The 15,724-nt window shown below is 28.4% G+C and overlaps 1 protein-coding gene across 2 annotated transcripts in view; it reads right to left on the reverse strand.

Annotated features, from left to right (window-relative positions):
- Positions 1-14,683, reverse strand: part of LOC129969567 (cytochrome P450 4c3-like) — a 51,506-nt gene extending 36,823 nt beyond the window's left edge. Inside the window, exon 1 of one of the 2 annotated variants that reach the window (XM_056084194.1) lies at positions 14,547-14,683. In XM_056084194.1, the coding sequence (XP_055940169.1) occupies positions 14,547-14,562 (16 nt within the window). In that variant the 5' untranslated portion in view covers positions 14,563-14,683. Of the gene's footprint in view, positions 1-10,771; positions 11,100-14,546 lie in introns of those variants that run through there. The other variant, XM_056084193.1, reaches the window with a different exon arrangement.
- Positions 14,684-15,724: the final 1,041 nt, after the last annotated feature.

Here is a 15,724-nt window from a genome sequence, read left to right on the forward strand (position 1 = left end):
AGAAAGCAGGGTTTCTTCACTCATATTAACATAGATATGAAGAGTAAAAAGCAATAATGGCTGGATATGAAATTATATACCAGCTGGAAAGGTTTCCCTAAAACTTTCACGCATACCTTCTAATAAAAGTATTATTCCCTATCTCGCAAGAATTGATGGTTCTTGTGTAAGGCGGAGAAGAGCTGCATGGCAATGGCAGATAGCATATAATAGATACGAAACATTAAATCCTCGCGTGAATTTAGTATTTTTATTGAATTTATCTAATTCTTCTTATGGAGTTTTTTTTACTATTAATTCCTGGCAGGCTATTAATAATATCAAAAAATCAAATTTGTAATTTTGACACGTTTTCTCCATCCGATTGAAACTAAAATTTGACACAGAACTACAATTATCGTCAACAAATTATATACCAAATTTGATATATTCACTTTTTTGAGTTATCACGTTTAAATGCTTCTGAAAGTACAAACCGACATATAGTGAAACCCTTGTTGAATTTGGCTGAAAATACGGTACGTGTCTACAATGTAGATGTTAAATCTGTATGCAAAATTTTATACATCTAATTCTCTTTTCGTTTTGTAATTATTTATTAATTACTGTTTGAACAGCCAGCTAGACAGTCTTCGTTTGAATAGATTTTGTTCGAAACTTAATAGAACTATACAAATTTGATTTAAAGACCATATATCAAATTTCATCCGTCTTACTCAAAGCGTGTTTGTGTTATCTTTATTACACTCAGGTAGATCGACATAATTCAAAAACTGTGGTTTTGTACTCATAGAGGTCAGAAACAGGGAGACTCGTCAAAATGTTGAATTTGAATTTCTCGACGATTATAATCTTTTCTCCATACACCATATATATGCAAAAATAAATAAAAATAAAAATAAAAAAAAAACATTATGCATGCTAATAGCAAAGTACGGTGGCGAACTGGGATACACTGAGATAATACCTCGTATTACACTAAAATAGCTTAGTTTGATCGAAAGCAAACGAGGGTGAGGAATTATTAATCGGATTCTAAAACTGATGCCGAGTCTCTATCAGTTCTGTATAACGAACAATTTTGAGCATGTGATACAAAGTATCAGATTGTTAAATATCACCCAATCCTAATTGAACAATTATTCATCGATTCTTTTTTATTTCTTCCAAGTCAATTCTTCCAGGTTGCTTTGGTTTAATACTGAGAAAATAATGGCTTCTTTTTAATAAGTGAGCGTAAATTATTTTTACATTGGAAAGCACACGCTCGAAGAAAATTATTAATTTAGAAGCATTGTCTTTTTCACAAAATATAAGAAAAGCGTATAAATTCCCTCATTTCGAATCTTCTTCAGTTTTAATTTTTTCAGATATTTTCTTAAAAACATTTTAATGATACGATACCGATGTATTGTACAATATATACTAACCAACCATTTTTTACTGCTAAATAGTTTGAAAATGAAAATGCAGCTGTTAATAGTCTTTTATAATGTAAAGGAAGAAAAAGAGTAATATTTTATTGTAGTTTTTATGACTTGCAATTTGTCATACTGCTTATAAACTTCCTATAATTTTTTTAAACGTGAAAAAAAAAACTGAATGAAATTTGGAGAATCTTGGAAGTTTTCAATTTAAATTAATTCAAGAAATTAAAATCTGCTTATATCTTTTCTTTCGTATTTCAGGCAAAACAATGGATTTGAAGAAAACTTAAAAAAAATTGATTTCCATTTTCATTATATGATAGGAAAAAAAAATACCCCAAATATCAAAGGATTCCATGAAAAAAAATTCGTCAAGTATTGCTTTGGACACTTATCAAATTTTTAACTATCCTTATGTTTTTTAACATTATATTTTTATGAAAGAAAAGTGTTAAAATCATGATAAAGGAGTTCTACAGAATTTGCAATAAAATAAATGCCAAGAAGAATAAAAAAAATTTAGTGAAAAAAAAAACTACCTGGACATTACCTAATGAAAAAAAAATAGTTTTCGACTATAATAAACTTGGCCATAATAGAATGCGAAAAAAAGTGATTTTCCTGCAAAACTCATTTTATCGGAAAAAGTAAAAGGAAGTTTTTCCTTGTACATTGCCATCGTTTTAAAAAAAAACATTTTTTATTCATATAATCATTTTTTCTAAGTTCATATATGTATTAACTTACATTCTATTTTTTTTTTTTTTTTCAATTTTCAATTACCTAGATTGCATACCTTAAATGATGAAATTCGGTTAATTTTTTTAAATACATTTAAATCCTGAATAACGAGGAAATGGCGATCTTTCTAATATATGTCCCTTAATTCAAATTATATTGAATTATTGTTTTTGTTATCAGTTTTAATAAAATAGATGAAACCATTTCTCGTCTTCATTTCATGGTGATTTATTTTGAAACCTAGCCACATCTATGAACTTCTGGTTCTTATTTGTTTTTTAATTTAATAATATTTAATGTCAGATATTTATTTTCTTGCTTTTTTTTATATATCGTAGCCATGAGCTGATGAAATGAGATTTTTACAGTTCGCAAACTTTTATGTTTTGAAATTCTTACTGCTAGATCATTTTTAATAATTTCCTTTTTAAATTTCTGTGATGGTTTCTTTTTTTATTTATTTCGTTTTTTTTTTCTTTTTGACATCCTATTATTTTCCCACTTGATTCCCATAGTTCCAAGCCGATATTTTTTTCTATTTTCTCATATACGAAATGTACAGAGAGAAAGTATTGTAACAATCGAAAAAAAATAAAACTCCAGATAATAACTCAAAACCCTTTAAGCTAGTGAAATGAAACATAGTATGTCTCTTACCAAATCTGTAGATTTCTATCAAGGTTTGAAAGAAATCTAACCGCAGCAAGTTTTTATGTCCTAATTCAAATGAACAAGAATAGCTACCATATACTCCGAACTAAATATATAAAATGTGGTGCGTAGTTTTTGCATTGTAGATTTATTTCAAAATTTTTATTAAATATGTTTATGGATTAACTATCTTTGTCAGTCTGTACATTTGAATACATGCAAATGCAAAAGTTTAAAAAATATCGAAATTTCATCGACATATGAAACTCGGTACATTATTTTGTTACTGAAAGTGTTGCTCTGTTTCAATCGTTGGGAAAAGATATAAAAAAGTAGTTAATTTTCTTCACTCTTCTAAGAAGCAAAAGCCCCTCTTCTACGATTATATGAAAATAAAAATCCGAGCACTCGTGGCATTCTAGACAGTTCCTAAGAATTGCATTTTTATGTAGAGAAGAGAGGAGAAAGCGCATAACTCTTTCATTACAGAGTATAAGGCCGGAATAGCCTAGTTGGTAGGGCGTTGGATTCGCGTCCCTTGGGTTGCAAGTTCGAACCCGGCCTCCCGAAGACTCCTCGCGTGAGTGGTGGCTGACTCACGTATAAATCTGTCGTGGTCACAAAGTCGTACATGTCGAGAGTAATAGCACTGGGGGTGCTGGATCAGAGGTGATCGTGCTCTAATTCAGGTCTAAATTACAATCTGTGAATGAAATGCATGATTGAAGTCCGCCCCCTAAAAAGGGTTGTGTCGTGTGTGTAGCTAAGTCGTACTCTTGACCCTAGATGGCGCTACTGTAAAAAGAAGAGACGTGTCCTTGGCTTAAAACCACATGACTTCTTAAAGTCAGTGGGCTTTTCTAGACAAAAGCCATTAGAAACAACAACATTGTGTTTCGAGGAGACTATTCATTCTGATTTAATTGTATTGTTTTCAAATGAAACTGTCGTATTTCTTTGACAATAAAGTTTCAACTAATATTAATTATTTTAAAGAATTCTAAAATATTCAATATATACAAAAATTTCAGTTTGCAGATATAACGCTTTCATTGCGGAGGTTCATGAGAAGGTTTCAAGTAGATTACTTCCACTGACTTAATCGTCACTCTTTCTTGCTATTGAGCGAGGCTGTCGTATTTATTGGATTCAATGAAATTGTAACTAATACTATTTCTTTTTAAAAATAATAAATTATTCAATAAATGTAAAAATTTGTTTTATTACGGAATTATTATTTTATTACGGAATGTATTATTTTTATTACGGACATTTTATAATGCCATTTTGTAAGTGAATAATAATGAAGAAAGATTAAAAAAATTTCATCGAATTTAATTACTTCAATAAAATTCTAGTTATTAATAGATAATAATGAATAATAATTAAGAAACTTTCGTCAAAATTAATTATATCACTAAAATTTTAATTATTAGATAATAATGAATAATGATTAAGAAATTTTCATCAAAATTAATTATATCACTAAAATTTTAATTATTAGATAATAATGAATAATGATTAAGAAATTTTCATCAAAATTAATTATATCACTAAAATTTTAATTATTAGATAATAATGATTAAGAAAGTTTCGTCAAAATTAATTATATCACTAAAATTTTAATTATTAGATAATAATGAATAATGATTAAGAAATTTTCGTTAAAATTAATTATATCACTAAAATTTTAATTATTAGATAATGATGAATAATGATTAAGAAATTTTCATCAAATTTAATTATTTGACTAAAATCCGAATTTTTATCAGAGATTAGGAAATAATCGAATTATTCGAATTCATCGAATTAACTGACATAAATAAAAATTTTCATCCAAATTAATTATTTTATTAAAACTCGCTAAATAAATTTTATTTTAAATTACAGCTTTTTTTTTTATTTTTCATATTTCTCAGTTTTTGGAAATATAACAAAATTTTCGGTCGAAAAGTTTTTACATTCCTAAACTAAGCTTGAAAGTAAAAAGATTAATAAATCTGAGCGTAGAACGTGCTTCATTTGCATGTGGGGCATAAAAAAGGGTGACCATTTGAGAAATACTGCCTAGGGTTAGACATGTACTATAGCAATATTTCATTTATGAAATCAATGTCGCTCATAAACCTCGAGAACTAGCAAAAGTACTCGAACGAAAAATTACATAATCTCAACTCTCGGAAATTATTATTTTACTTTCTCCATTGACCTTATCTCTGACATCAGTAATTTGGAATTCCCCCTATTCGGCCTCCGTTCGGGATTTTTTTTATCCTTCGCTTCATTAACGATTCCTCTGGGGTTAATAACCACCCCTAGTAGGAATTTCCCCGCTCCCTTATTTTACCTCAGAGGCCCACAAAAAGTATATACTCTCAGGGCGAAGTGGGTCAGTCTGCCCTATTTGGTCCCTCATTTAGGCCCTCGTTGCTCAAGAGAAAACCGTCCGGGGACAGCTTACCCGCCAGATGGAGATATCTGTTAACAAATCTAGATTAGCAATCGGGGGATTTACAAACCGCATCGAGGGAAATCACGTAGTCTTCATTTCAGGGGACAAGCATTCTGTTTCACGTATCACAATCAATAAAACCGAGTTTCGCTCTGTTTGTGTGTGTGCATACATATAATATAAAAGAAATACAAGCTTCTAGGCCAAAACATTTGATAATGTTTGCATGGTAATGTTACGACATCAAAAAGCAGATTTACTTTATTGTCAGCACTTTTGCAATTCATTCATCTCGTAAGAAAAGTCAATTTTATAAATTCATAAGATTGTATCAAAATGATACAAAATACGAAATACTACCTTTAATTTGAAATAAAAATGTGCAATTAAATATGAAAATAGCATTTAAAATATTTTTACCAAATATGCATAAAAATTAAATATATTTAAAATATAATTTACTTATTTTTTTATTTGAAAAGCCTATATAATACTATGAAATCGAATTGTTAATATTGCGAAATATTGCAATATTTCAGAGTAGCAATACCGCAACTAAACAGACTATCGAGTATTTATTCCTTAAAACTCATTACTCATAACTTACTCAAACAAATTACTCATAAAAACCTCAATTACAAATAATTTTTGAAAAAATAAATCGCAAGGAGATAAAAATAGTTTCACTGCATAACTAATTTTTCATTTTTAAGACTGCTTAAAAAATGCCTTTGGCGGTACTGATTCAAAACTTTACAGTCACTGTTAATTAATTAATAAAGACCTAATTAAAATTTTGAAAAATCTTTTGTTAAGGAGCACGTATTGCTGAAAACTAACAAATGGTTTTAGAGCTATCCAATTTCTAGAGCTATCTACAATTATAATGCACCAGAAAATAATTATCAAGCGCCCTAAAATAATTAAGATCTAAAATACGCACATGCCATAAATGCATGCATATGGAATGAATAAGTAATTTTTTTCACAAAATATCAATTACTTTTGTTCATATTTTTAAATGCAACGAAGCATTCTCACATTTTTTTACTAGGAAAGAAATATAGGCACCAGGATACAAAAACAAAAATAATTATATTTTCCATAGCAATTTCTACTGAAAAGTTTATGGTTTTGCCTTCTGTTTTGTTAACAGAAAAAGATAAAATAATTTTATCATTTAAAATAATACAAGTCAATAATTTTCAACATTCTATTTCTAATTGTTATTTTATTAATAATCATGGATAAAATTATAATAGTAATAATATTTATTTATAATTCCTCAATTTTGCATCCGAAATTCGAAGCAATATAAAGAATACATTTCACAAAATAAAATTTGAAAATGCAAATAATGTATTAATAACGAAATATTTTCAAAACAAACTGACATCGATTAGCATTTTAAAACTTATCTCATGATAAAAATCTAGTACTTTTCCTGTTCTTTATTCTATTTCGGAAAATCTATCTAAATTAAAACGTTTTCATTTTTTTTGCAGTCATTTTTAAAATGAAGCGGAATTAAATATATTTTTTTTATTTCAGAAAAGAAAGGATCGTTGCATTTAGAATGCTTATTGATATAGAAACGCCTTCTGTCAGTTAAATATTATTTAGATAATAGAATTCAATCGTTCTCAATTCGCCACCTGATAATATCCGATTTCCGCTTTGAATGTTTACGAAATAACTATAAGCTGGAACGTTTCAATTATACATGATATTCAATTAAATTTCAAGATATGTTTTGATTATATTTTGGATAATCATAGAGGAAAAGTATTTTACGAATGAACCATTTTGCCACGAGAAATTAAAGGAACCATTCATAAACTGTGAAGTTTTCATGCAATTTATTTTTTATAGGTATAATGCTTTGTATAAATATATTTCACCTGGAAGAGAAATAAAACACTTATAGGTAATTGACACCTTCGTTTAAAAGATAAGAACTTTCTACAAGATTAAAAAAAACTGTAAATATTCTATTAATACTAATGCTTAATAATTAGAAAAATCCAACAAATAAGTAAATACATTCATTTCCTATCAACCACTGATGGAGGGCTGTTCTAAAAAATTATAAACTTTTTAAAATAAAAAAAATTGTAGAAATCGACCAAACCAGAGGTCCGATTTCTACAATTTTTATTTTGAAAGCTCATGACTTTTAGATATGTCTGGTAGCCTATCTCCCTAACCATCAGTTTCTTGAAAAATCTAAAAAAGTATTACTCCCTTATGCATTCTGTACAAGAAAAAAAACAATAAGGAAATTCCCCAATCCTAATCATTGAACCTATTTTTACAGTTTTTGTTTCATTTGATCATGATATGTAGACATGCCATCAATCGTCTTTCAGTCTGCTCTCAATTTCAGGAATTATTACCATTAAACGTTGATATAGTCCCCAGTCTCAACGACTGGACTTTTACCAATTAATTTAACCACTTCGCTAGCATTGCTAAATAGAATGCTTTGTTTATTGTATAATTATAATTTCCACTTGAACTATTATCTGACCTGATTTGATTTGGTATCGTTCATGAATTTGCGTGAAATTATTAAGTTAATGCTATTAATATAGCGAGTGATCAGCTAGTCTCCGAAGTTGGACAGTATATATTAAATTTCCAGAATCAATCTATGCAATATTTTTAAAATGAGCTTTTGAACATGTTGCGCTTAAAAACATGGATAAACTTTTGGTAAAAGTTGTTCATGTTACATTAATTTATAAATGGAAATTAACGTAATATGAATTTGACAATACAAATATAGCCAGCATCCTGTCTTAAGAGTAGCGCGTCTTCCCCGTGATCTGGACATCCCGGATTCGGGCATTGTTGTTCGTTCCATGTGTTCTATCTGTGAGGTTTGTGAAAGAGCTCCCGTGTAAAATGGGGTTGTGTAAGCGAGTGTGTGTCATCTTCATATGAGCTAGAAGTTCTGCCCTCGGGTGCGGAGAGATCTTTACCCTCATAAGCTACTGCACCCACTTTTCATGACATGAGCATCATCAATACAAATATACAAAAATGAAACATGAGTATAATAATTTCAAGAATGAGAATGGCAACATGCATGAAAATAAATCTGGAAAAATTCTAATTGTATGTTTTTTAGTAGTTTAATATTACCGCTTAATTTAGAAATTTAATTTTTAACCGCAAAAAATGTTATCATATGCGATTCAATGCTTGTATATAGAAACATTTTCCTACACGTTTCAGTCACTTTTTATTTAATTTATTTCATTTATTAAATTTCAGAAATGGAAAATGTTTTTGATATGTATTAAGAAATATGTTATTACCAATATTCAGTGCTAATGAGTCCTGAGAAAAGAAAAGAAAAAGCTGGAATAGTTTTCCCAAAACTTTCTAGCGTGCGCTAATGAAGGAGAATTTGTGTTTTAGATTTGCTTTTCTCCAATCGATAGAAACCGGAATTGTACACAATTGTAGTCACAAAATCAATCACATGCCACATTTGATGTATTTAAGTCATTGCATTTTAAGAATTATATTTAAAAATTATTTATAAGAATTTACTTACTTCTGAAAGTACAGACAGACAGACTGTCAACGCCTTCTTGGATTTGGTTCAAAATTTGAGTTACTACATTATAGACTGTAAAACTCTGCATGGAAATTTTTACTTCTCACTCTCTCTACTTTGTAGATACCATACTAAAGTATATTCAAACAAACAGATTGTTTTTCAGAATAAATTTTACTCAGAATTTAATAGAAGTTTAAAAATTTGGTGTAATGCCCATATACCAAATTTCATAGCTCTACTCAAAGCGGTTTTGAGTTATCTATGTCAGAATTTTCAGATAGACAGACAGACATTTTCCAAAAATGTTTTTTTAATTTAATTTTTTTAAACGTAGGAAGATCTAAGACGAGGAGAATAGTCAGAATTTCGAATTTGATTTGTTTTGACGAATTACAGTACTTTTTCCATATTTCGTACACAAGAAGGTAATAATGTCATATAACAATGCATTATTCTCGGAACAAAAGTTCATACAAAATAAATAAATCTTTATTTTTTCCGTAGTAGCCACTCTGCAAACATAAACGAAGTTTTGGAATAAGAAGATGAACTGAAAAGCTGTTTGTTTTCCAGTTGAGCATCATGTTGAATATTCAGCGGAATACGATCGTTTCAGCTGAAAGGCCCCATTTACGAGCCTCATTTTCGCTTCTTAAATTATAATGATATAAATATTTCAATTTCTTAATATTTGTAATAGGCACATAATTTATTGAGAAATACATTTATTAATGTGCAGAATCCACTTTCCATTAATTAACAAAGAAATCAAGTATGCTAGAATGTGTCCATTTCTTTTGAAAAAAATTAAAAAAAGAAACACGTATTAGAGAATTTTATAATTATAAACAAAAATGAAATTAACAAAGAGCTGCAAATAACCGATTATGTTAATTTCCTTAATATTATCACTAAATTAAATCGCAATATTTTAAGAATTCTTTCAGAGTAAGCTTCCATTTTCGCCTTAAAACAATTAAGGAATTCAAAAAATATTTTCTATTTTTTTGTAATTTTTAATATATTTTCTAATAATTATAAGAAAATTACAAAGATTCGTATGTCATATATTTTTGATTTATTCTTAAATTATATTCATTATTACGATATTTTACTAAAATATAGAGAAATCCTTTTAATTTATTATAAATATTCTACATTATAGAAACCAATTTTAAGAAATAAGGTATAGTTGAAATATGTTAGGGTATTAGTATCAACGAAATCTAAAAGAATGCATCGACGAATAACTGCGAAATGAATACATAAAAAAAAATTAGATAATTTTAAATAAGGGCCTTAAATACAGTTCAGTAAATCAAAATAAAATATCAATTTTAAACATATTACAAAATTATCAGGTATAGTTTAGGAAATTGTTTCATAAAAATTAGTTTAAAAAAAATGAACATTTTTTTTTATTTAAAAGCTATGTTATAGCAGCTGATTCACTTTATGGGAGCATATGTTTGTAATTTTAACATGGATTCTGAATTTAAAAATGCAAGCGAAAATGTTATAACTTGAATGAAGAACGCGAAGAAGGCATTTAGTGAAGAAATGGGAAGAATGAATACCGTCTAGAAATGAACTCAGAAGAAATGAAAACTTTAATTTCTTTCATTCTAAATGTTGATATTTTTTTTAACAATTCACGTCATGAGAAAATATACAGGTCAAATAAAATAACTTAAAATCAAATGATAAATTAAAAATTGCTGTTTTACGACCTTAACGAAATAAATATTACCATCAATAATAAAATCAAAATTCTGCTTATTTAGAATATTTATAAATATATGTTCTTAAAGCAAAATGCATAGTTACTAAAGTGGCCCAAAATTAATAAATAAACGTAGAAAAGAGATAAAACTTGAAATATGTACCAGGGATTTCAAAAATACAAACGTAAAGAAAATATTTACTTACAAACGTTTGCATCCGCCACTTTGTTTTTAAACACAGATGCCAGTATCGTCGTTGTCATAATCACATGATATTTACATTTGGATGTTGGTAAAGAACTCAAATTCCACACATTATACTTCCACCACAACCACTGCACCAGTGTTAAAACAAAAGTAATACATAAAGGTACCAGTACTGGCCACAAGTTCCGAAGTCTGGCTGCCAGTGGTACCCTTTCGGTGTCCAGTTCGGTAATCCAAGCGAACATGATGCTCTCTACAAAATTCGGAAGATGGAGAAAATTTTCACTTTCTCTTGATAGAGAAAAATTATGATTTTAGGAACTTCTCCATCCGTTTTTGTTTCCCCCGCCGTGTTCCACATAGACGCGTGACGTCAGTTTTAAATCGTGACGTAACTTACCTGGCAAGATGAGGGAGGGGTTTCTTTTTCTTGAGAAATCGCGCATCATCACTTTCTTTTTCATTCGTCTTTTTATGGCTTTTTTATGGGTTTCCTTTACTATCTCCTTTTACATCTTGCGTTATAGTAATGCAATGGTCATGAAGAAATAGTGGATTTGGTTAGCATTGGTCTTTTCTTAGATGTATAATGTTATAAAAAAGATTTTAGGAATTAAAATACTAGTAATAGTTGCCGTTTTTTTTTTATAAATATTCCCCTCTTTCAAAGATAAAAAATCAGATTATTTTTTAAGACGGTTTTTTGTTATAATTCGTTTTTTGTAAATTTATTAATAAATAAATTATTTGGTTATTCCTATACTAATAATTATTGCATACTGAAATTATGTTATTCAATAAATTATTTAGTTTTGTAGTTAATTAATTTATTATTCAATAAGTTATTTAGTAAATAATTATTAATATTTTTTTAAATATTCAACTCTTTAAAAAAGCTATATTATTTCTAAAAGATCCGGTTTTTGCAATAAATAAATAATTTAATATTCAATAAATCATAATAGTAAATAATTTATTATTCAATAAATTATTTGCTAATATGATTATGTTTGCATAATCGTTATTTGTTTACTAACTATACAACAGGGAGTACTTTTCTATTTTTACATGAATTAGTAAATTAACTAAAATTTTAAATTAAATTTATTTGAAAGTTGATCCAAAGATTGAACAATTTTTACTGGATTTTTAATGCAAAATAAGTTTGAAAAATCCATAATTTGGATCTGTTTGTTAGAATTAAAAAATTTAATTTGTAGAAAATCATTCCTTTTACATTTTTTATTTAAAGAACTTAATGAATATCAAGAAAATTGAAATTTAGTGAGGAAACAAAAGCTAATTTTAGCTGTTATCCGTAAAATACGCGAAAATAAATTTGGATATATATATATATATATATATATATTTGTGTGTGTGCGTTTTTTGCCATTTAGGAACAAATTAGTGACTCTCTGAGACAGAAAATCAAACTGTTTAGTTTTCAATCCAATCCAATCCAATCCGACATCTGCATTAATTATATGAACCTTATATAATTATAATGATACATTAATAATACGACATGTTTACACTTAATAGAAATTTAAAATAACTAAAGAAATTACAATATAGAATTAATTTTGTTAATATATGTATATCTATATTTTGCTTTTAATCTGTGAATATTCGTAGGAAAAATTATTCTAAGAATATTCTGGTTATAGTGAAGGCTGAATTAAAAATTCTTCAGAAATAGAATTATTTTCTGATTTTATTATAAACTGTATATTTACAAGTAAAGAAAAGGAAGAGAAAACTTGCATATATTTTCATAGGATAGGAATTAGGATATATTTTTATTGCATATATTTCCCAGGAAATATTTTTAAACAACCAGTCCAAAGCCATAACTTTTAGTGATTTTTAATAAACTCCTTCAAAAGAATCATGCTAATTTAATTGTTTTCCTCAACACGAAATATTAGTCAGACAAAATTATACATATTTGAAATGTAAAACATAATCATATATAGGGTTTCAGAGTAGGGAGTTTGCTTTGCCTTAATAATAACCTATTTATACAGTTGCAATTTTAAGTTTGAAACGTAATATTTTTATATCTTTATTTTTGAGATAATGGGGAAAGTAATATTTTATTATGTCACTGTATATTTTTTATGTATCAAAAAATTTATAAACTATTTTCCAGGAATCAGTTTTAGAGCAAATTTAAAATTTTATGCATCGTAATCTAATTAAACTGTATCAGGCTGACTCCTTTAATTAGAATTATTTTAAAAATTACTGAAAAAATGTGAATAGATAAACAAATATGCATTAATATTAATTCAATGCCCCTATAACACAACCACTTATCATTTTTAGAGCAAAATTTATTGATAAATTGAAAGAGTTTATGAAATATTAATGAAACTGCTTTTTAATTAAAATATATTTTATTTTCGTAGTACTTTTATGAATGTATTTTATTTTCTGTACCGAAGGCATCAAAAATTAAATATTTTTCAATGCTTTTTAAAAACTCTCGTGTGTTAATTAAATGCAGTCAAACCCAATTTAACAAGCACCTCGTATAATAAGCGGTTCGCACAAAGAGAATAAATAAATAAATGGGACTCGCTCAACGAGCGATGTTTCGCAGAACGAGTGGCAAGGAAATACTGCGATGTCACATACTGAAGTGATCTGTATTAATCTGTGTTGAGCATTTGTTTGAAAAGAGCCTTTATATCTATATAGAAGAAGTTTTGGCAGAGTAGTGTTGCCTAGCGCACTCCTTATTCTCCGAGAAAGAATATAGCCAGAACTATCTCAGAGCCTATGGAGCTGCATTCTGTGTCATAGCAAAAGATTGCAGGGGAGATTTGATCCGGAAAGGTAGAAATAATAAGAATTACAGAATTACAAAGTTCTGTGAAATAAGGAATATGCTGAAAGCATGGGATTTTATTGACTCATATATTGAGAAACGTCTCCATGGTAAGGAAATAGCTATGCGTGTTCTACTAATAATGTTTTGACTCAGTTTTGCCAAATTTTGAAGTACAGTACACTCCCAAGTATCCGGCTTTAATGTGAGGGAATTGTAGGCCGGATAACAAAAAAATCCGGATAGGCCGGAGTTCTATGAACTCATTTCTTTCCCCGCCAATACCAGAAGACAAAGTTTTTATACCAAACGTATTACGTAATACGTATTTTCTCACTTCTTATTCAGTATTAAGCTCTCCATTTACCTCAAGACATGTAGAATGTGAACGTGGCTCGGCCCGGTGAATCACAGAAGTCGTTGTCAGTAATGTCGAGTTAAAAGAGAAGCCTCTGTATTGATAGTGTATATATGTTTATATACGACACCGCATGTTTCAAGAATTTATTAGAGAAAAGGCAAGTTAAAGAATATAAACTCTCCGCATTTTAACATAAATTCTGTAATACCTAAATTAAAGGCAGGAAACCTACATAAAACATTGACGTAAATCGTAGGCCTAACTTTTAATAAAATTGACTCAGATTTTCTTTTAAAGTCTAAAGTTATTTTTAAGAGTCAAAGTTAAAAGTCAAAATTTACAGTTTTTTGTTTTTGAAGAACTAGGTCGGATAGTACGGAAGCCGGATAGGTGCGAATCAGTTACTTGGGGGTGTACTGTATAGCCAATGTTAACACGTTGCCTCATTTAATATGGATTCATTTGGAAAAAATAATTTAACTTAAAAGAATATTTCGCATTACAAATAAGATTCGGGACGAAAGTAAGCTTGTTAAAGAAGTTCTACGGCAATCAAAATAGAAAAAAAAATTAACTTACATATACATTTAAACATCTGCGTCTCTTTTTCTATCACAAATGACGGAAATAATTATTACTATTTTTAATATCAAAGTAATGTACATGATAAATAATTAAAAATCACTTCACCTCGAAACAGTGATCATAATAATTAAATCCCACTGGATTGATGAAATAGAGCATCGTTCAACGCCTAAAAGCCACTATTTCACTATTTTCTCCCGGTTGGGGTGTTGCCACGCCCACTTGTGGGACAGGACAGGGAAGTGAACGCATCCGTTGAAACTAGAACAAACATTTCAATAGTTGACACAGCAAATATGAACAGAAACAAAAAGTATTGCAACGTAATTTAGAAACTGCTTTGGGGTTCCAAATAGGATCCTGTGTTTCCCATGAGTGATTCACTCATGTGAATAATCATGACGTAATGCACTCATGCTATCCGATATATCAATAAAACAAACCTACAATGTGCCAGTAACAAGTTATTGAGATGCAGAAAAATACTCGATTTAACGGACATCGAATCAGCGGACGTCGAATTCAATGGACAATATCTGATTAATATAGCAAATGAGACAGTGAAACAAATTTTTGTGAAAATGCTTCAACCATTATTTTTTTCTTACTTGGCAATATTTTTTTATTAATGTGGTAGGTGTAATATATTTTATATTTACACCAACTATATCCTTTAAAAAATATTATGTAGTTACCAATTTAATTTATATAATGTTTACCCCATTAAATCTACTATGATCTGTTAAGCACAATACATAATAAATGATACTTCGAATTGCTTTCAATTTATGAATAATTTTCAAATCTTTCAATAAATAAAAATGAAACTTACCTCCGAAAATAATTTCTTCAAAATAGGACCTTATTCATGTATTTATGATATAATTATGAATAAATATTTGAAATATTCAGTGAAACGAAATTTTGATTAAACATAATGGAAGTTAGTTATACTGTTAAAGGTTATTAACTTAAAAATACAACGCTTATTTAATGATATGTAAACAAACTAGATGGCGCTGAAAGTATTGCAGTCGGTTTCTGTGCAATGACTTAATATTTAGTTGTTGTCACCGGCCAGTTTCATATAAAGATTTGTTCTAGCTTTTCATTCCAGAAATGTTTTGCTTCTATCTACTTTAATAATGTAATATTGCACTGAAATATTTTAA

This window comes from Argiope bruennichi, chromosome 5 (assembly GCF_947563725.1).
Source record: "Argiope bruennichi chromosome 5, qqArgBrue1.1, whole genome shotgun sequence".
Taxonomy (NCBI): Eukaryota; Metazoa; Arthropoda; class Arachnida; order Araneae; family Araneidae; genus Argiope; species Argiope bruennichi.